The 20,427-nt window shown below is 51.1% G+C and overlaps 3 protein-coding genes across 3 annotated transcripts; 2 read left to right on the forward strand and 1 right to left on the reverse strand.

The window, feature by feature from the left end:
• The first annotated feature begins 28 nt into the window (after nucleotides 1–28).
• Nucleotides 29–10,200, forward strand: TBC1D13 (TBC1 domain family member 13). Its single transcript, XM_069032034.1, has 12 exons — nucleotides 29–136; nucleotides 312–385; nucleotides 626–666; nucleotides 1,088–1,149; nucleotides 1,424–1,523; nucleotides 2,725–2,807; nucleotides 2,963–3,122; nucleotides 3,897–4,104; nucleotides 4,698–4,861; nucleotides 6,356–6,516; nucleotides 6,667–6,724; nucleotides 7,452–10,200. The coding sequence occupies exons 1-12, from the start codon at nucleotides 114–116 to the stop codon at nucleotides 7,515–7,517; spliced, it is 1,200 nt and encodes a 399-aa protein (XP_068888135.1). The 5' UTR covers nucleotides 29–113; the 3' UTR covers nucleotides 7,518–10,200.
• Nucleotides 10,201–11,334: 1,134 nt separating this feature from the next.
• ENDOG (endonuclease G) lies at nucleotides 11,335–14,126 on the forward strand. Its single transcript, XM_069032037.1, has 3 exons — nucleotides 11,335–12,224; nucleotides 12,678–12,787; nucleotides 13,425–14,126. Exons 1-3 carry the CDS (start codon nucleotides 11,733–11,735, stop codon nucleotides 13,705–13,707), a joined length of 885 nt encoding a protein of 294 aa, XP_068888138.1. The 5' UTR covers nucleotides 11,335–11,732; the 3' UTR covers nucleotides 13,708–14,126.
• Nucleotides 14,127–14,497: 371 nt separating this feature from the next.
• On the reverse strand, nucleotides 14,498–20,420 carry SPOUT1 (SPOUT domain containing methyltransferase 1). Its single transcript, XM_069032035.1, has 12 exons — nucleotides 19,232–20,420; nucleotides 19,113–19,155; nucleotides 18,914–19,033; nucleotides 18,436–18,595; nucleotides 17,485–17,574; nucleotides 17,325–17,374; nucleotides 17,033–17,163; nucleotides 16,565–16,637; nucleotides 16,095–16,193; nucleotides 15,397–15,499; nucleotides 14,966–15,113; nucleotides 14,498–14,858 (listed from the first exon to the last, which is right to left on the reverse strand). Exons 1-12 carry the CDS (start codon nucleotides 19,277–19,279, stop codon nucleotides 14,784–14,786), a joined length of 1,140 nt encoding a protein of 379 aa, XP_068888136.1. The 5' UTR covers nucleotides 19,280–20,420; the 3' UTR covers nucleotides 14,498–14,783.
• Between the last annotated feature and the right edge of the window lie 7 nt (nucleotides 20,421–20,427).

The raw sequence follows: 20,427 nt of genomic DNA on the forward strand, positions 1-20,427 counted from the left end.
CCCGCCGGGGCGGGCGGGGCCGGGGTGGGGCCCGTCCCGCATCCCCCTTCCCTGGGCAGCGTTTCCAGCCGGAGTGTTTATGCGGCGCGCGGGGAAGGGGCGCAGGGGCCGCCATGTCGCGGCTGCACCAGAGCAGGTCGGTGTTGGGGTCTGTGTAGGAACTGTGGTCTTTCCCCTCCCCACCTTGCCGGGGCTGCGCTGGGCGGGGTGGGGGCTCTCGAGAATCGGGGGCTCTGAGGGGTTGCGGGCTCTGGAGGGTCTCAGGTTGCCCGTACCAACCCTGATGACGCCCGCGGCTTCGCTCCCTTCAGGATCGCCGACTTCCAGGAGGTGCTTGGCGAACCCACGGTGGCTCTGACCAAGCTCCGCGAGCTGTGCTTCAGTGGTGAGTTCCGCGGGGACCGGCCCCAGGCTGGGGAAGGGGCTGCGGGCACCGCGGTGCCCCGGGCTGGTGACACGGGGAGTCCCCGTGGGAGACACTGTGGATAACCCCGGCAGCGTCCCAGGGGAAACTTCATGCCCCTCGGGGAGGAAAAATGTTGCCAGGCCTGTTCGTGAGGTGACATCAGCAACCCGCGGTGAGAGATGGGCTAACGTGGTTCTTTCTTTGCCTGGTATTCCACAGGAATTCCCTTTGATGGTGGGCTGCGCTGCCTGTGCTGGAAGGTGCGTTTTGCTTGGGGTGCTTTTCTTTCTTGCGAGGGATGCTTTGGGTTGGTTAAGTACACGTAGCATTGTTTTTTGGTGCTTAAAGTTGTAAACAAACAAACAATAAATCCAGAGCTTAAAGGGCACTAGAAGTCAGCAGTAATTTGTGGAGATCAGCATTTTGGATGTGAACAGCCTCAGTTTTAAGCTAGCAGTGCATTTCGGTCAGGTTAGCTATTGATCAGTCCTACAAATAGTTCTGTGTTGAAAGCCAGTCCCTGAAATATTCCTGACTGTTGCTTGGCAAAGTACTCGGCTTTCTGGAGAAACCTCCCAGTATTTTCCAAAAGCCAGTTCGAGCCACTGTGTTTGCTTTGCTCATCTTGCAGGTGTAACAGCTCATTGAATACTAATTCCTGTTCACCTGTTTCCTGTGCAGATACTCCTGAACTACCTCCCTTTAGAGAAAGCCTTATGGAGCTCTTTGCTGAAGAAACAGAGGTGAGGATGTTGGTACTTGTCCATTTATTTCTAAAAATATCTGCAGAAAAGGAGAATAGTCTCTAAATAATTAAGTACGTTCATAAAATAAATTGTTCTTGTGTGGAATGTGCTGTTCTCACAGCTGCCTGGTAGATTGACTCCTTCAGTTACACTGAAGAGAAAATCAGATGCCTTCTGGCTGAGCAGGGTGGGACAGAGAGATCTGTTTGAACTCTGTGTGCTCACCTTGACCTTATCTTCCTCATTGCAAATTCCTCTTTTCTTCTTTAAGGGATCTGTATTCCCAGTTCCTAAAAGAAATGATTATCCAGCCTGGGATCGCCAAAGCCAACCTGGGTGTTTCAAGGGAAGATGTGACCCTAGAAGATCATGTAAGTGTTGTTAAGCCTTTGTGCTGCAGAAAATTCCTTGGGGATTTTTCTGGCCCCCTGGGCTACTCCTGGCTCTGTTCCCAACTGTTCTGCCCTGCCAGAGGGAAGGATGGTTCCCAGGTGCCAGCCTGCCACTTTTGTCTTGGTAGCCTTGAGTGTGAATTATTGACAAAGCACCAATAGCTCTGTAGAGAGCTGTTTCCAGCTGTGCACTTTCCTTCTCCTGCCTTTTGGGACTACCTGCCTGGGCTGTGGGTCTGTAGGGAAAGGGAAAGGCTCACAAGAGGTAGCTGGAGCTATGAGATGCTTCCCTGGGAAGTAGGGTCCATGAGTGCATTGAGCAGAGGATAGAAAAGAGGCAGGAGAGTCAGGCTGGACTGTGGTGTGGAAGGCAGGAGAGCTGATTATTTCTAGTAATGCTTCTGGGTTGTTATGGCAAGCCTGCATGCCTTGGTTTTCTTCTTCTGTGAGAGTGCTTTTAGGAGTGTGTGTGTGGGAGGAGTGAGTGAAGTAACTGATCAGAAGAGACTGTAAAATGATACAGCTGCTCCCATGACCATTCTGAGCGTTCACTCCCCTGCAGTCACCTGCCCCACTGTGATCTCTGGAGCCTTGGTAGTGTAAAACTGGCATATCTGTAAAGCCACACAGGCGGGTCACAATGATCTTTGAATCCCTTGGAATGTAGCTTGTTGTTTTTTTCTTGGTTAGTTGTTAACTTTGTGGGGATCTTGGTGTGGAGAGAAGAATGTGTGTGTGTAGGGGGGAGTTAAGTTTATCATATTGGGAAACTGGTCTGATACAGCATAGGTTGTAGTTCATGGAATACACATTTCCTTTTTCCTGGGTGGTGCTTAATCAGCCATAGAGCTAAAATGGAGTGGCTACTTAAAAATCATAATCACAACATCAAAGTACTGGGTGGGTGGATAACTCTTACTCCAAGTTCAAATACCATATCCACATTTGGAGCTGTAATCTGTCCTCTGTTAACAAGATTCCTAAATACCTGATTTGGGAACAAATTCTTGAAGAGGCAAATGAAAAGGAATTGAAAATGTGAGAGGAAAAAATGACCCTGATGTGCTCAGATTGTGCTGGTAGCAGAGTGACAGCAGAAATGTTAAATCACTGTAGGTTTACTGAGGATTTTGATATGTGTGAAACACACTTGTTCTGTTTCTGTTGTTTCTCTCTTTAGCCCCTCAATCCAAATCCAGACAGTCGGTGGAACACTTACTTTAAGGATAATGAAGTGCTCCTCCAGATAGACAAAGATGTCAGGTGTGTGAGGCAGAACGACTCAGATTTCTGAACCCAAGAGGTTTGGTCAACAAATTGTACTTTGAAAACGAAGTTTAATATTAAACTGAGCCTCCCACTCAACATGGGGCACATACTTCCTTCTTGTCCCTGATTTCCTTCTGTGTCCATCCTAGGAGGCTGTACCCTGACATGGCGTTTTTCCAGCGCCCCACAGATTATCCCTGCCTGTTAATCCTGGACCCCCAGAACGAGTTTGAGACACTGCGCAGACGGGTGGAGCAGACCACGCTCAAGTCGCAGACGGTGGCACGAAACCGCAGTGGGGTGACAAATGTGAGCTCTGGGCTGGGGCTGGCCTTGTCACAGGGCAGGGCCTTGGATTGGGAAGGGGAAGGGTGATTCTTGGACTGTCTCTGTTTCTCTTCCTGCTTGTGCAGTGGAATTAAGGAAACACCCCAGCAGATACTGAGCATTCTTGGGGCTGGACATTGTAGAACCAGTTGAAGTGCCTGACAGACTGTAGTGAGTTATAGGTGCATTTAATTTTAAGGATTGTTTTTACCTGACTTCTGGTAGAATTTGGAGTCACAAGTTATTTTATGCTTGACATACGCCTTCCTGTATGGGAACAAAACACTGAAGAGTTAATTTACCATGAATTTATTACAAATTTCCATAGTCCTCCAGAGCTGGATTTCAAACCTGGAATTAGGAGAAGAGCTGAGTATCTGTTAAAATGTGTTGTCTCTTTCCCCTTTCACGAGCGTTATAGCACACGTGCTGTTGGGGAAGGTGGCTTCTCCCACAACCACCAATACCCTTCCCTCATACTACTAACGAAGTGGAACTGCTGTGGGTTTTGCTGTGTGAGATCATGTGGTACAATGATTCAGAGGGAACTGTCTGTTGCTGCACAGACGTTTTTCTTCAGGGACAGCCAGCACCAGGACTTCCTTGCCTGTGTGCTCCCAGAGTTGCTTGTCTTGGTTTATGTGGTATAAACAGCCCAGATCTTTTGGGGGGCCTATGTGTGTTAAAAGCCAACCTTGGCACATGTGCTAAAGGATCTGTGCCAGTTGGTTATCCTGATTCAGCCTTGTTTTCCAGGTGAGCTCCCCTCTTAAAAGCACCCCCAGCTCTCTGAGCGAGTACGAAGTTCTGCCCAATGGCTGCGAAGCTCACTGGGAAGTGGTGGAGCGGATCCTGTTCATCTATGCCAAGCTGAACCCCGGGATTGCCTATGTCCAGGGCATGAATGAAATTGTGGGGCCTCTTTACTACACCTTTGCTACAGACCCTAACAGCGAATGGAAAGGTGAGGGGGGCCTTTTGACTGCTCAGCAGTGGCTGTGGTACTGCGAGTTCTCTGCATGGCATGAGGAATTTTGGGGAATTGGTAGGAGCTGAATGGGCTTCGAGTGGTGAGGACATGAAAAGTGATGATTTTTGAGCAATTTTTGTTTGTTTAACTTAAAATCCCTTTAGAAGCTCTTGTTTCCCTGTACTATATAGAAAAGAATGGAGAGGGAGGACTTTGCCTGTTGCTTCTGCTTCACAGGAGCTCTGAGGGTGTGTGGTGGTGGCAGCTTATGTTGTTGGGCATAGATAACTGTTTTGTGACTTCATGTCATGAAGACCTTGTGTTGCACACAGGGTCAGTATCTCCAGTGGCTCTGTAGATGTTTCTAGTTAAAAAAAAAAAAAGAAAAAAGAAAAAAAAAGTTTGTCTAGCCTTAACCCAGACAAAGCAAGCCAAGATCTGGTGATCTGGTGGGACCTACTCCTTAAATCTAATACAGCAACTAGATTATGGAGTAATCTAGAGATTATGGAGCAAGGACAGTTTTACAGTTCTGTACCTCTGTCAGTGATGCTTCCTCTATTCCCCCATGTTCTTACTTTCCCCAGAACATGCTGAAGCAGACACGTTTTTCTGCTTTACCAATCTAATGGCTGAAATTCGGGACAACTTCATTAAGAGCCTGGATGATTCTCAGTGTGGTATTACCTACAAAATGGAGAAGGTGTACTCCACCCTGAAGGAGAAAGATGTGGAGCTGTATTTGAAACTGGTGAGGAGCCAGGTGTTTCTCTGGGTCTTGGGTTGGATGCAAGGAGTGGCTTAACAGTGCATGTGAATGTCAGTTTTGTTAAACTGTGCTTGAGGGGATCACAGAGAGTGTATGAAGGGCTTTGCCTGTGGGGCAGAGAGACTCTTATCTGTGAGCTGAAACAGCCTCTCCTTGGAGTGAGCCCAGAGTGAGCTGACACAGCAAGGCTTCCTCCCCTGCCTGGCTCTCAAAACAAACTATGGTTGTTGCATAGCTGCCAGCTGGGAGTCTGAAGGGACTTGGCCACAATCCTTGGTCACCTGCATAGCTGGAGCTAGAGTCTTTACTGTCTTGTAGTCATCAGGCAAAACACAGGTTTTGCTGTAGAGCTTTTCAGCATCCCAGGTTACAGAAATTGTTTCTGCCTTTAAGAGCAAAACAAAAAGCATCCCCCACGCTGCACACACACACTTCTGTTGCCACTGGGTGCCCTGACATCACTGACTTAAACTGCGTGGAGCTCGTTCCAAAGGAAAAATGAAATCAAGTGAGCTGGATGATCCCACCAGCCAAATTAAACTGTTCCACTTCATCCAAAGGTTTTCAAGTGCTTTGGGTTTGTGTGAGTTTTGTAGAACATGTAGAAGGCAGCTTTCATTACGAACATCTTCAGTCTTACAGGCCATTTGGTGTGAAAGTCCAAGGAGACTTTGGAAGGGAAAGCAATTCTTGTTACTGCAACCTTGACCAAATCACACTGTGATCTCTTTCCGTCTAGAAAAGTCTTTTATAATCCAAAAGATGGTTTGTCAGCACAGTGACAGAGCCCACAGTGTTGGCTGGTAGTGGGGAGAAAAACTGCTTAATGTTTGGCTGGCAGGAAATGGTCTTGGCCGTGCAGCAGCTGGTCCTTAAGAATATCAGCAGAATCCTGAACTTGTCTGACCTTGAATAAACTTATGCTACCTTGGATTTAACATCAGAAAACAGGAAAGGTTCAAGTTAAAGGTGCTTACAGCATGTTTCACTGACCATCAGTGTGAACTCTATTCCATCTTTGTTTCTCTTTGTGAATAGTAAACCTTTTGATAAATACAAGGGTTCTGGAAAGGAGAGGAAATCCTGACAAACAGTGCCTGTGCTAGCGGGGGATGGCTGCAGCTTTGCAGATAAAATGCTGTTCAAATGGGAACTTTAAAATTACTTGGCAGGTTTAACGGAACACAGATAGTGCCTTTAGGGAGAAAAGCTTCCTTTACTCCCTGTTGGGGACAGAGGAGCATTTTCTGGCTTGGCTCTAGGTGTGGAGTGTGGGTGCACTGAAAATCTCTCGGTCAAGGTTGAATGGGAGAGTCTCCAAAGGATGCAGGAGTTTTCCTGCTGCTGCAGGATGAGCTTGGAGCTTAGAGCAGTGTTGGGGAGGAGACGGGGATGGAAACAGGGGGGTGCATCTCTTGCCTGTAGGGAACTGGCCAGGAGCACGTATTCATTGTTTGCCTGGTGCCTGTCTGACAGCAAGAACAGAACATCAAACCCCAGTTCTTTGCCTTCCGCTGGCTGACGTTGCTCTTGTCCCAAGAGTTCCTGCTGCCAGATGTCATCCGTATCTGGGACTCCCTCTTTGCTGATGACAAGCGCTTCGATTTCCTCCTGCTCGTCTGTTGTGCCATGTTGACGTAAGTACACACATAGCCTTCCTCTTCTTCTCTTCCGTGGATCCAGGAGTCTTCTATAGGCATGTGTTAGGGCATCTGGTGAAGAGGTTACAGATTTTAAAGTTTCTTCTTAAAGAGTCAAAAGTAGCTGGAATAATTTCCATCTTTCAGACTCATCCGGGATCAGTTGCTGGAAGGAGACTTCACTCTGAACATGAGGCTGCTACAGGTAAGAACTAAATAGAGTGGGCACAGAGAGCAATTGGAAAAGTCTTAAAATAGTACTGTGAGAGAGGATGACAGTATGTGAGAGGGTGGGAGGGTACGCCTGGTTCAAGACAAGTACCACATTTGTGATGTTTGCATGCAGGAAAATCTGCAGGGATTTTACAGCACCCTCATTACTGGAAGTGGGAGTCTTTTGGACATGCATCCTTTTTACCCTACAGAGAAATTATCATAGATTGGAGGTTTCTAATGTTCCTTTGGTTTGCAAAAAAAATGGAATAATTTCAAGCAAAGATGTGAAACCTTTTGTAACACTGCTGAATTTTTTTGCCAGAGGGTTCTGTTTAGTTCTGAGATCTGTGAGAGCCTTAGGTTGGAAACGCCTGCACTGCACAGTTGGATATCTCACATTCTGCCAGTTCCTGCTTTGGGCTTTGGAAAATACTGGTTTTGATAAGGTTCTCTGGCATGAGGAGAGCCCTGTGGCAGGCCAGCTTACTGTGCCCTTGGAGAACAAAGTGAAAAAAAACAACAAACCCTCTGGAAGGGTATTGAGGTTTGATCAGTTACAAAACAGGAAACTGTAGCTGTTAGAGGAGTAACTGAACATGGCATTGTGTTATAATAGGCCAAGAATGTTGTTTTCAAGGTTTGCCTTGCTTAAGCAAAACAATCTGGATCAAGAATGCTGGGAAAGTCACTGAAATCACTTTGTTTCTTTGCCATAGGATTATCCTATCTCTGATGTTCATCTAATTTTGAAGAAGGCAAAGGAACTTCAAGATTCCAAATAGTCCATGGGCCTAACAAAAGGTGTCCAAAAACTGTGTGGCAGTGGATCCCAGGAGATGGCCCCTTGCAGTGTGATGCACTAAAGCTCCTACTGGTCTCTGCAAGGCTTCAGGTTTTGTTTGGGCTACTGGCCACCTTGAAGACTTCCTTCTACTCTATTTATTAGGTCAAGGACTGATTACTTCCCCATCTACTTGGGTCGTGCACTCCAGATTTTTCCACATCTCAAATGCCTCTCTGCTGCCAAAAGCAGTTCTTTGTATCTTTTTTTAATGACTTTGAGTTTGGGGAGAAAGAAACCTTCTGTCTGCATATCCCAGAAGGGATGGACTCCTGTATCATGGAAGTAACACATGGAGGAACTTCTGGTGGGAAAAGGACAGATTTAAGTCCAGTGAGTTTTGGTGGGTGAGGATAGAAGGATCTTCCTCCTGTGAACAGAATGTATTCCAGTGAAGTCACACATTCTGCCATTCAGGTAGTTTCTGGATTCTCCTCCCTTGTGTCTGCACTTGGCCATCCCTGAGGTGTGTGAAAAAGAAGAAGAAGATTGCATTAGTTTCTGGTGAAGGTCACCTGGCAGTTTGCACTCCTTTGACTGGCAAAGAGTCTTGGGAAGCTGAGGTGGGAGGACACCGTGACAGCTGCTGGCTTTGTGCACTCAAACTGCCTGAATCCAGAACCGCCTTATCAGCGAGGTCTCCTTGAAAGCAAGACTGTGGTGGTTTTAATCCCCCAGGGAAGTGTAGTTCCAAGTCCAGCCTTAGTACGCACAGCCTTAGAGCAGGATTGTTGCTGCAGGGAGGCCTCACGCTGCTTTCCTGGCTCTGAACTGGAGCATATCCAGCTACAATCAGGATTCCGAAACAAAAGAAATGGACACCTAATCATGTGCAGTGAAGACAGATGTATTTAGGGGCTTATGCAGGTACAGAACTGGAGTTTTCTGCCTCAGTGGCTTAAATAATACTACTCACATTAAGGTCTGGTCACAGTAACCTTGCTATTGTCTCACAGTACTTCTTGTCAGAGAGACAGTTCTGAGCTGCAGTAAGAGTCCTTCTCTAGCACAGTCCAGCAGACATACAAGCATCTGTCATGAGCTGACTGCTAGGGCTGATCCACTGTTCTGTCCTGGTCCTGTTGGAGCCAACAGTCCTGAGTTGGACACTTGTTCCTCCTGAGAGGGAAACTGCTGCACTTCAGATACAGTCGAGTGGGTTCAGGTAAACAGGGACTGAGACAAACCACAGGGAGAACTGCTGACCTGCCAGTGTTGAGCTGAGCAGAAACCCTAATCCTCAGAGGGAGAAACTGCTAGCACCCAGGTGCTTGTGTGGTGCAGAAGCTCTTGAGTGAACACTAATCCAACGTGCTTTTCCCTTTCTTTCTTTGCTGTGCTGGCTCACCTCTGCTGTTGGACGCTGCAGTTTTTGGTATTTATGGGTGTTGATTTGTTAAAGGTCAGTCAGTCTTTGTAAGACCTGCTTAAGCTGCTGCTGGCCTAGACTTGCCCTAGCAGGAGGGATGCTGGCAGCCTTCAGCTTTTTTTTACTGGTGTTATTTTCTTCACTGAAGGCCTTCACAGGCTGCTGTAATTCTCAGCAAGGTGTGTGGGGAGATGGCAAGACACGTTGGTACATGTACCCATGTTCTTATTGGCAATCCCAAGCAATCTCTGCCTCTTGAGAAGGTGCTCAAGTGCCACTTGTGCAGCCACATGTTGCTGCTGTGTTGCAAGAGCAATTGAAGGTTTAAAGCAATCTGTAATTAATACCTGTGGCAACAGAATCCCTCTCTGCTGCAACCTTTCCTTGAGGGTAAAGTTTTCCTCCAAGAAAAATGGAACAGGTAGACCAGGACAGCAGTGTGATGAAGCATCCTGGCTGCTCTAGTGACTGGATGGATGTTCTTTCTGAGCTGTTCCAGGTGGTCTTATGTCTCAGCTCTTGGGTACTTGCACTAGGGAAGCTGTTGGCCAGACCTCATGTGGTCAAACAGTCACCTGGGAGGTTCTCTACAAATGTAGAACCAGAGGGTCACACTCCTAGGCAGAATTGTACCTGTTCCAAACGTTTCTGCCTCAGAACTGCTATAAATACTGCTGTAGTTTTCCCATTCCATGCAAAACTCTGCTCTCATCTCCCTGAATACCTGTGCTGGGCTGTTCATTCCAGGTTCCTCTGGCAAGTGCAGGCTTTCCTTATGCTGGAATTTCTCACTGGCAACAGGGCCATCCATGAGTGTTCCTGCTCTGAGCAGCTGGAAGTCTCCTTAAAGTAACCTGAGGAGGCAGCAGGCAAATCAGGATGAAAGCATTAATTGGAGATGACCTTCTGCACATTTTCAGCATAGCTTTGGGCCCTGAGGGTGACCTTCCCTGCTTGGGGAAGGCATAGGGGAGGTGGCAGTACAGGTGTCATGCTGTCTTCTCCCTTCCTAGGTGTCCATGGCTCATGTTATGTCACCTTGCTTCAGGGGGTGACAGGGAATGCTTCTGAAAGGAGTCTGCAGTGGTTTAAAGGGATGTGATGAGAGATTTGGCTGCTGGGAAGGATCTCTGGGATAAATTCTGTAGCCTTATCCAAACTATGGCTGCCAGACCTATTGAGTTCTTTGGTGAGAGCTTGCAACAACTTTGAAACATCCAGACAGGCTGTTCCATACATAAAAAGCTGTTTTATATTCCTGCTTATTTCCTTCCTGTGTGGTAGAGATTCTGTCCTGCTGTTTAAAGGAGTGGTACTTTTCATTGTCTTGGGACATCCATTTCTTTATTCTAAGATTTTCTCCTTTCTTTAAGAGTAAAACCAGATTTTTTAATGGGGCAAAAGAAAGTCTTAGCCTTTTACCAGCTTTTGAATCTCCTCATGTTTCCCTTGGCTTCATTCCTAGAAGGCTTTTGGTGATTTAATTTTGTTGTTCTTTAAGTGAGATGGTACTTAACTGATGTTTCCTTGCTCCTGTGGCCAAGTAACACCTGCTCCAGCCTTCAGATGTTTCCACTTCTGGTTTCTTATAATCCTTGCAAGAACAGCGAGGTTGGCTGAAAGAGCTGATCTTTGAGGTGAGAGGTGTTAGTCTGGGGTGCCTTGGGGGACCCATTACCTCACAAGGAACAGGGGATGTTTAAATGGCTCTTACCGTGTGTTCCTCATAGGCAGGACTACTGCCAGGCAGGGGACAGGGAAATCACCTTCAGCTGGGAGGGAAAACAGGACACTCCTGGTGTGTGGGAAGAGATGAGCCTTCCCTGGGAAGGAGTGGTCTGTTCTACCTGCAACTCGCTGGAGTTCAAGCTTCAAGGAATTTTGTGGCTTTGCCAATGGGGTGGATCAAGTTGGTGGGGGTGGTCACTCAGGAGACTGATTCTGAGTTTGGATTTTGTGACCTAACCTAGAATTATATGCACTTTGGCATTGAGTAGAATGAAGGCCAGAAGTTGTTTTAGGGGAGTCTGCGGTGTTTGGGAATCAGAGGCTGTTTTCCCTTAAGGAATGTCAGTGACTTTGTTTTAGCTGTTCGGAGCAGTCTTCTAAAATGCCCTTTCCTCAAAGAAAGGAACAGATAACACTTTCCCCCCCCCACTTTATTTGGGAAGAATTGCCAGAAAAGGGTGTAGTGAACACTTCATCACTCTAAAACTCCTTCTTTTATGCTTCTTTTTTAAAACACTATTCTTATAACGTTCCCTTTAACTAAACGGATGTCTGTGCAAACCTCTCCTGTTGGTGTGATTCGGAGTTGGGGCTGCTCCAGGTTCCAGCTGCGGTGTCCATAGCTGTGAGAGCAGCACAGCGAGCTGCGGAGAGCCCTGGAGAACCAGCCTGGCTCTTCCACCGCCATCTCCTTTCGGCGATGGTTTTGCTTTGCCTTCCCCCGCTGCGGGAGCGGTGCCTTTCCCCCAGGAATACCTCGCACCGGTGCTACCGCACCTGCGAGCGCTCTCGGTGGCGGTGGGAGCGCGCGTCCCCCCGCCTCGCTGACCGCTCTGTCCCTCTGCCCCGTGTCCCGAGCGGCCCTCTCGGCCGCGGGGCCGCTCCCGTCCCGCCATTCCCGAGGGGAGCGATCCCCGCTCCCGGTTTGTCCCGGGATCGCGGTGTGCCCGCCCTGTGCGCGCTCTCCCTTAAAGCGGCGATGCCGCCGGAGCAGCGCGCCCGCCTGAGGCTCAGCCGCGGCCCGTTGAAGGCCGCGCCGGGCCCCACGGTCGCACGGCCATGCTGCGGGCCCGGTGGCTGCTGCCGCTGGGGGTGGGCGCGGGGCTGGGGGCGGCTCTGGGCCGCCGGGAGCACCGGGACCAAGGCGATGCGGCCGAGGGGCTGCTGGCCCGCTTGCCCGTGCTGCCCGCCGTGGCAGCGGCCAGCCTGCCCGCGCCGCCGGGCTCGGGGCGCACCGAGCTGAGCAAGTACGGGCTGCCCGGGTTGGCGCAGCTGCGGAGCCGCGAGTCCTACGTGCTGTGCTACGACCCGCGGAGCCGCAGCGCGCTCTGGGTCATCGAGCAGCTCAACCGGGACACGCTCAGCGGCGCTTCGGACCGCGCCGCCTGCGACTTCCAGGAGGACGACTCGGTGCACGAGTATCACCGAGCCACCAACGCCGACTACCGCGGCAGCGGCTTCGACCGCGGGCACCTGGCCGCCGCCGCCAACCACAAGTGGAGCCAGAAGGCCATGCGGGACACGTTCTACCTGAGCAACATCGCCCCGCAGGTACGGCTCGAGGCCTGCGGGGAAGCCGGAGCTGCCCGCCTTCAAGGGCAGACGCTGCTCCCTGCGGGAAACCACACGGGAGCGTCGCTGTGTTTGTGCCTGCAGCAGTTCAGGCAGAGAGGGGCCAAAGTGAGTCGGAGGTGCTATTTCCTCCTGAATTTGACAACAGAAATCTTGCAAATGCACCGCCTGTATGTGCCTCTCAAGCCATGAAAGAGACCCCGTTCAGTGCAGCTCCTGTCAGGAGCAGGTAGACAAACACTTCCAAAAAATTGTGGCCTCAGGCAATGGGTTCTGTCCTGGGCATACAAACCAGGCCATCAAAGCTCCCAAAGCAGAGGTGATAGTGGAGATCTCGTGTGGAAAGTGCTTGGGGTTCTGTGAGATGTGTTACAGAAAAGGCAGGTGGTGTGAGGAAATACCCCAGCAACTGACTACTGGTTGTTTTTCTAGAATCCTCATTTAAACCAGAATGCCTGGAATAACCTTGAGAAGTACTGCAGAAGCTTGGCAAAAAACAACAGGAATGTCTATGTCTGCACAGGACCCCTCTTCCTGCCCAGGTAAACACGAGGGCTGAGCTAGACTGGCACCCAAAAGATGTATTGTGCTGGCAAAGGAAAACAGGCTGAGGTGCTCCCAGACAGGAGAGATCTGCTAAGGGCCCTCTCAGTAGGTAAGACCAGCTGAGCATAGAGGTTCTGTGGAAAGGTACCTTCTTAGGATTAGTTTATGTATTTCCCGTCCAGATGGTTATTTCATGAGTAAAGTGGGTTTCTTGAGCTACAGCAGAACCAGGTTGTTTTTGTTTGCAGTCCTTAACAATTTAGTAGATAGGAGATTACCAGATTAGACTGCAAACCCCATCCCTGCAGAACAGAGCTTTCAGGTTCAATGTCATGGACTACTTTTCCACTTAAGGACATGACTTCATTTTCAAAGATCGCCATGTAGCAGCTCTGTCTCATGTTGAGATCTCTTCAGCAGCAGGAAATAGTTTGGTAAGCAGGGAGGGGATTTGGGAGCAGCCCCAATGCACCCTGTCACATAGCCTCTGCTCCAGCCATGTTTTACAGCTCTGCTGCAGGAGCAGAGCTGCTGCCTGCTGTGGGTGGGGGCTCACTTAGGGGGTGTTGGAGGACTGAGGGGGTAGAGTGACACCAAACTAGGAGATAACCTGGGATGTTGCTGTTGGTGCAGGATGGAGGCCGATGGGAAGATGTATGTGAAGTACCAGGTGATTGGGAAGAACAATGTGGCCGTCCCCACCCATTTCTTCAAGGTGCTCATCTTGGAAAAGGAGAGTGGGGAGATTGAGTTGCGCTCCTATGTTATGCCCAACAGCCCTGTGGATGATAAAATCCCCCTGGAACGGTTCCTGGTTCCCATCGAGAGCATTGAGCGAGCCTCAGGGCTCCTCTTTGTCCCAAACATCCTCAAGAGAACAAGCAACTTGAAAGCCATCACAGCTGGAAAGCACTGAACCCTGACCAGACAAATCCAGGTAACCCCTGGCAAGGGACTGGCAGTCACCTGCAGAATCACAGTTCCTTGTGCAGTTGTAAATGTGGAAATTAAGAATGAAACGTGCTTTTCTCTACCCTCCCCCTTGTGGTGTCTGAAACACAGACACACAACGGAGTCTCCAGGGGGGTCCTGCAGGAGCCTCAGGGGCATCTGACACTGTAGCAACTCTCTAGGATTTGCCCCTAAGACACTGCTGCCTTGGAATTGTGTGAGGCTCATGCAGGCACAAAGTGAAGTCACTGCTGCTGTTTAGCAGGGAAGGAGAGGAGAAAGATGGGTGCTACGGGAGAAGTTCCTGCCTTCCTGTGGCCAAAGAATTGTATTATGTTTTCTTTCAGAAGATGGTTTTAGCAGTAAAGCTTTGAACACCCACGGTATTGGTTGGTTGTTTCTTATCTGCTCTCACCAAAGCTCTAAGTATCTCAGCAGGAGGAAGGGAGGATGGAGCCAACTTCTCCAGCTGCTTTCCTGTCTGAGCTCACTGTAGGCAGAGCTTAAAGCATCACAGATGGAGACAAACTGTAATGAGATGATGTGTTTTAGTGCTGAGGGCCAGCTGAAGTTCCAGCCCTTCCTGCTGTTGGGAGGGATGAAGCCTTGAAGGGGGGCTGGGGGAAGTCAGGCTGAGGCAGGAACAGGTTCTTGACATAAGGATTAAGTTCTGACTTTCTTTCAGTCTGAAGGCCACATCGCTCCAGAGGCACCAACTGTGCCTAGACCAAGACACATCTGGAGTTCACAGCAACTGAGGTTCCATACTGCTTTATTCCCACCCCAGATGTCTGAGCTGCTGAGACCAAGTCTGGTGTCCAGCTTGTCCCAGCTGCTGGGAAGCAGCAACCAGTCCTTGGCTGGACCATGCAGGCAGGAGGGCACAGACTTGCTGCTCCCAGCAGCAGTGAATGCCTGGTTGGGCAGTGCTGCCAGCTTCACACTGTGCCTTGGTCCCACCAGGCTCCTGGAGTGACTTGCCCAGCACCCTACATTTGAAGAGCTGCCTCCCCAAGGGCAAGGTCAGTGGTTTCCCTTCCCTCAGCTGTCTCTGGGTGTCTTCACAGCCTCCTCAATGTGGGGTCTCAGCGCAGACAGAGAGATCAGCAGCGCTTCCTGCAGCAGAGCCAAGCCAGTCAGACCACACCTGGGCCACGTGTGTCACTGCCACAGGCAGACACACCCAGCACTGCCCTGTGCACACCCAGCACCATCAGCCCTACCTCTGTCCGGATGGTTCTGCTGCCTTGGCTGGGACACGTGTTCAGGTAGAAGTCAAACAAGACACTTGGGTCAGTGACCTCCAGGTTTGGGTCCACATCAACCCCAGCTTCCAAGCCTTCAAGGCCTCCAAATACAACAAGGGCATGCCTGGGGAGAGCACAAGGACAAGGTTGAGAGGGAGACTGTCTAGGTCTGTGTCCAAGCTCCTGTGTGCTGCTGAAGCATGGAGCTGTGTCCATTGCTGACAGTGCCCACTGCAGCTGCCTCCCTACCAAAGCCCCACCGCACTTGGCCAATGTGACAGTCCCTGCTACCAACTCCAGAGAAACAGGGAAAGAACTGGCCTTGTCCTGGGGTATTTCCCCTGCTTTGCTGCCTGCAACAGCTTCACTGGGAGCTCTGAGTGGGACCAAGCAGGCAGGACACAAACCTGAAGGAGGGAAGAGTGACCTGGTCCACGGAGCTGCCCCGCTCTGAGGTCCCAATAGAGAGATCGTAGCCTTCCTTGAACGGGCACTCAGAAAAGACAGCACCTGGAAAACAGAGTTTGGGGTTACTACTGCCATGTCCTCACCCATGTGCCTTCTGGACAGGCTAAAACTCTCCATGGTTGAGTGGTGGCAGAAGGAGTTGCTTTCAGTGCCACAAGTGTATCTGGAGACAGAATGATTCCTCTTTCCCACATAATTCCCTTGCTGCAAGTCTCCCACACCCTTTTCCTCAAAGCTCAAGATAGGTGCCGGGAAACCACCCCCTACTAGCCTACAGTCTTCCTACGAGGTCCAATCAACCAGAAGACAGGAAAAGAATTTTCCAGGGCTCTTGAACTCAAATGCCACTGGCAGCTCTGATGTGAATGAGTGGGATGCAGTTATCATGGAAATGAAGAAGAGCGCCAACTCATCTCTTGCTGCTGTGCAGCCATTTGGAGCAATGGGTGAGTGGAGGTACAGGGCAGAGTCCTGGAGTGATTCATGCCTTGCTTCAGCCCTAAAATTTGACTGCCACATGGCTGCTGGCTGCATGTGTAAGCCGCCCGTCAGACACGGAGATTTCTAGGAAAGAGCTGTGTGCAGCCAGTAGGCCTGAGACTGGAAGCCCAGGCAGAGAATCCCTGCAGATACTCACTCAAGCAGGAGGCCAGGCGGACGCTGTAACCCCAGTACAAGCCTGAGACTGTCCGAGGGTGGTGCGAGGACACCACGGTGCCTTTGCGCACTTTGGCTTCTGAAAGAAAGCAGAGAGGTTTAACAGCCCCTGTGGTCTGGTGAGATTTGACCAGCCACAGACAGCAGTTTCTCCAGGAACAGGGCACTGACTTGGTGTGCAACATCACCCTCCCTTTTTCCAGAATGTGAAAAAGTATTCTGGAAATTCTGTGAGTTCTGGAAAGCATGTGTGAGTGTGTTTGGGCTGTTTATTGCTGGTCAAAGAGCTGCTAGTTCTTTCCAGTTATCGAGGGAGGCATGGTAAGGGTGTTACTAAATGTGTGTGTGAAGGGAACATGCAGAGCTGTTGGGTACCTTCAAACCTGTCATAAGGAAGGACCTGCTCCTGCAGGACGGAAGTTCCCAGATGCTACTGGAGCCATGGATTACCTGGATTCTGGGGCTCCTCCAGGCGCACAGTGACTCGCAGACCGGGGTTCAGCTGTCTGTCAATCTGCACCTCCTGCAGTGACAGTCACCATCAGCACCAGACATTCTGGAAGGGCTGGGGAAGGCAGGGAAGGAAGGGAATCCTTTGAGGAAGTGGGGGTCTATTCTGGCCTGGAGCTGGAATGAGGAGCTCTGTGGCTCAGGGGCTTGGTCATTAGTCTGAAGCTTATTTTGCTACTCAAAGGTTCAGCTGCAGCAGTAAAGCAATTATGTGCTGGAATGGGCAGGGCCTGCCAGGGGCTTGGGAAGCCACAAACACTGCAAAGTCAGAAGGAACAAGACAGCAACAGCCTTAAACCCCCACCGGCCCACTGCAGCCTTCAGACACCCAGCAGTGCCCACCCTGCCTGCTTCAAATCTGCCAGAGAGACAAGGGAAATTGTTGGAGCATCTGTGGGTAACACACACCTTCCTCATCCCACAGTTAACAAAAGAGCCTCTGCCTGGCTTCGTTGGCCGGTCCAGCACAATGCCCTCCCGGTACTCCGAGTCCTCGTCCACCCGCATGTGGTGGGGGCTGTCCAGGGGGTTGAGCAGCCCTAGAACAGCACAGAGCAAAGAGGTGCTGAGGGGAAAACACAGGTGCAGGTGTTGCCATGCTCCTTCCCTCCCAGGTCCAGCGCTGAAATGGGGAAAAGTCCTGGTTGTCCCACACATAACGGGCCAGAGCTCAGGAAGGAGAGAGACAACTGGATCTTACCTGCAAACTGCAGATCCTCATGTTTTGGAAAAAAGGATTTCCTCAAGTACCTGTCGCCAGAGAAAGGTGAAATGTGAAAAAGTATTTTTATGGAATCTGTATTTCAATTCTAGCCCTGTTCTGACTCAAAGCAGCTGAGTATAGAGAAAAGCAAACTTACTGAGGGCACTCCAAGTACTGCAGGATCCGAGCCAGCTGCACACAAGCCTTGCCTTTTCTCCCAATTCCTTCAAAATCCCCTTCCACGCTCCTGAAAGTGAAAGCAAGCAGCTTGTGAACTTGCCATGAGATTGGTCAGGTCTCCAGAAGACCAAGCCTTGCTTCTTAATCTGAAAATAGCAGCACATCCCTCCAGTCTAACCCTTGTAAAAGGGCTGCTCCAGAGGCAGTTTGTTAACAAATCATCCTTGGAACTATTTCCATAAGCCAAGTATCTTTTTCAGTTTTGTTTTTTGGTCTTTATGTATTAATCTGACCTGGCAGTTGAATGCTACTGAGCTTGATGCTGCAGGATTGCATGGATTGGCCAGTTAACCCAGGTACAGGTCCAAGTGAAAAACTGAAGGATAGGAAAGCATCTTCTCTAAGGATACAGGAGTGTCCTGTCCCTCCTCAGCAAGGTTTAAGGGTACAAGAGAACTTGGCCTCCTGTTGCTTTGTCAACCCCATGCTGGGATAAATGATCCGAGCTGCCAGGGCAGTTAAGTCAACATCTTTTTCCCTGTGGTACAGTGGTCCCCATCATCCTGGCACTGGGGAGAGGTACATGCAGTTTGTTCCTGGCCTTAGCTTAATAAAAGAGTGAAGGAACAGAAAGCTGAGAGGAAATATTGTGCAGAACAAGATGGCTCTTCCTTCAGAGAATCACAGAACGGCCTGGGTTGGAAGGGAACTTAAAAAATCATCTTGTTCCACCCCCTGCCATGAGCAGGGACACCTTCCACTATCACAGGTTACTCCAAGCACTGTCCAACCTGGCCTTGGACACTTCCAGGGATGGTGCAGCCACAGCTTCTCTGGGCAAGTTGTGCCAGGGCCGCACCACCCCCACAGGGAGGAATTCCTTCCTAAAATCTAATCTAAGCATGCTCTCCTTCAGTCTTATTCATACTTCACATCCTCTCCATGTTCGTCGAAGACCACGATCTCATCCACGCAGAAGATGGCGCAGGCCCGGGCGATCTGTCCCGCCAGGTACGTGCGCAGCTCCAGCGACTGCGCGTTGTTCAGGATGGAGCCGGGCAGAGCCACGCTCAGCGTGTGGTGACGGCCTGGGGAGCAGAGACATGAGAGAGAGCCGCGGCCTCATAGCTGATGTACAGCGTCACATTTACTGCTTCAGCTGCACTCGTGGTGGGGGAAAAGCAACCTCTGTTTCTTAGATTTAATCACAGGTTTTCTCTTAAGGAAAGATCTCTCATGCAGTGATTGCTGCACCATGTTCGTGCCTGTTTGAGCATGTGGACTGATCCATATCGGATCGATGAAGTAACACCTTTCCTACCGACAGTAACACTGACTGCCTTTTAACAGCCAGCTTTTCTTGCACTTTCCACCCAGGTCTCCCCACCGAGTCACAGCGGCATCACCTCTGTCTTCCTTCTGCTCCTTCTGCTTCTGGGCTTCTTGTTCTGCCAGCTCCCGCATCCGCTGTTTCTCCAGTTTCTTTAGCAGCTTCATTTCCTTCCATTTCTTCTTCTCTGCTTTCCCTGGGACGGAGAACAGCGCCTGGCGTTAAACACCGCGCAGCGACCGCCCCAGCCCCCGCGTGTGCCCGGCCTTCCTTACTCTCCTGCTTCCAGCGCCGCCAGTCCACCTTCCTGTCCTCAACCTGCGGGGGACAGCGCGCGTTACCGCCGGGCTGCCCTCAGAGCCGGACCCGAGGCACCCCCGGGCCCGCCGCCCACCTGCGCGCCCCTGCGCCGCTTCCCCACGCCGCTCTCCGCGTCCGCCATCTTCCCCGCGCTCCGGGCCGCGCCCCGCGCTGCTGATTGGCCGGAGGGCGCGGGCGCCGCCCGCGGGCGGGAGCAGCCCCGGATCGGGGGCTCGGGGCTCGGGGTTCCGGTTGTTCGGTGTTCTGCGCTCCGGTCGCTCCGCGCTCCGGTTGTTCGGTGTTCTGCGCTCCGGTTGTTCGGTGTTCTGCGCTCCGGTCGCTCGGGGCTCCGGTTGTTCGGTGTTCTGCGCTCCGGTTGTTCGGTGTTCTGCGCTCCGGTCGCTCGGCGCTCTGCGCTCCGGTCGCTCGGGGCTCCGGTTGTTCGGTGTTCTGCGCTCCGGTCGCTCGGCGCTCTGCGCTCCGGTCGTTCGGTGCTCTGTGCTGCGGTCGTTCGGGGCTCTGCGCTCGGCGCTCCGGTCGCTCGGCGCTCTGCGCTCCGGTCGCTCCGCGCTCCGGTCGCTCGGGGCTCCGCGCTCGGTGCTCTGCGCTCCGGTCACTCCGGTCGCTCCGCCCTCTCTCCGTTCCGGCAATTGCGAGTCTCCTCGTGTTTGGCGCACATATATCGGTGCAAAAGGGCTTTCAGCAGCGCCCTCACCCACCCAGGCTGTGCAAGCAGGTGAGATGGGACACCAAGGAAGGCAGGTGGGGGTTTGCCTCCTTCCCTCTCTCGCTCCAAGGGGATTGGTACCGCCAGACGCAGCCCAATGTGGAAAACCTGCAGAGGTCTCCCCACCAGCCTGAGACAAGCAGCCACTGCCTCAGGATCCAGCACAGGTGAGGCAGCTCTCAAGGAGAGCTCCATCAGTCCTGCAGTCATTACAGAGACATTTACTCTTCCATGATTGCAGTAATTCCACTTTAATAATTTAACTGCTACAAACACTCATCACAGTCTGTTGCACTGACTCCCACATGGTTGATGACGGTGTTTTACACTCTTATCCAGGCTGAAAATCGACACTGATGCAAGAATTACCTCTTCAACACCGCTCATGTTACCCCACCAGCCCAGTGGGTGGGAGGTTGTGGTGGTCACCCGCAGCAGGAGCAGCCAAGGCCACGGTGCCTGTCCTCCCCTGCCACTGTGTGCACTTGTCAAAGGCCTGAAGGTTTTGCTCTGCAGCCTGGACAATGCTGCCAAGCCCTGAAAAAGTTCCAGGAGTAATTTGG

The sequence above is a fragment of the Aphelocoma coerulescens genome, chromosome 17 (genome assembly GCF_041296385.1).
Source record: "Aphelocoma coerulescens isolate FSJ_1873_10779 chromosome 17, UR_Acoe_1.0, whole genome shotgun sequence".
In the NCBI taxonomy this organism is placed as follows: domain Eukaryota; kingdom Metazoa; phylum Chordata; class Aves; order Passeriformes; family Corvidae; genus Aphelocoma; species Aphelocoma coerulescens.

What these genes read in the sequence shown, in the direction of transcription:
- TBC1D13 (XM_069032034.1), top strand. Translation starts at nt 114, where the DNA reads ATGTCGCGGCTGCACCAGAGCAG. An exon ending in TGGAGCTGTATTTGAAACTG is followed by an intron (nt 4,862 to 6,355) that starts GTGAGGAGCCAG and finishes CCTGTCTGACAG; the next exon opens with CAAGAACAGAACATCAAACC. An exon ending in TGAACATGAGGCTGCTACAG is followed by an intron (nt 6,725 to 7,451) that starts GTAAGAACTAAA and finishes TCTTTGCCATAG; the next exon opens with GATTATCCTATCTCTGATGT.
- ENDOG (XM_069032037.1), top strand. Translation starts at nt 11,733, where the DNA reads ATGCTGCGGGCCCGGTGGCTGCTGCCGCTGGGGGTGGGCGCGGGGCTG. An exon ending in TGAGCAACATCGCCCCGCAG is followed by an intron (nt 12,225 to 12,677) that starts GTACGGCTCGAG and finishes TTGTTTTTCTAG; the next exon opens with AATCCTCATTTAAACCAGAA. An exon ending in GGACCCCTCTTCCTGCCCAG is followed by an intron (nt 12,788 to 13,424) that starts GTAAACACGAGG and finishes CTGTTGGTGCAG; the next exon opens with GATGGAGGCCGATGGGAAGA.
- SPOUT1 (XM_069032035.1), bottom strand. Translation starts at nt 19,279, where the DNA reads ATGGCGGACGCGGAGAGCGGCGTGGGGAAGCGGCGCAGGGGCGCGCAG. An exon ending in GAACATGGAGAGGATGTGAA is followed by an intron (nt 17,575 to 18,435) that starts GTATGAATAAGA and finishes TTTCACTTTCAG; the next exon opens with GAGCGTGGAAGGGGATTTTG. An exon ending in TGAGGATCTGCAGTTTGCAG is followed by an intron (nt 17,164 to 17,324) that starts GTAAGATCCAGT and finishes GTGCTGTTCTAG; the next exon opens with GGCTGCTCAACCCCCTGGAC.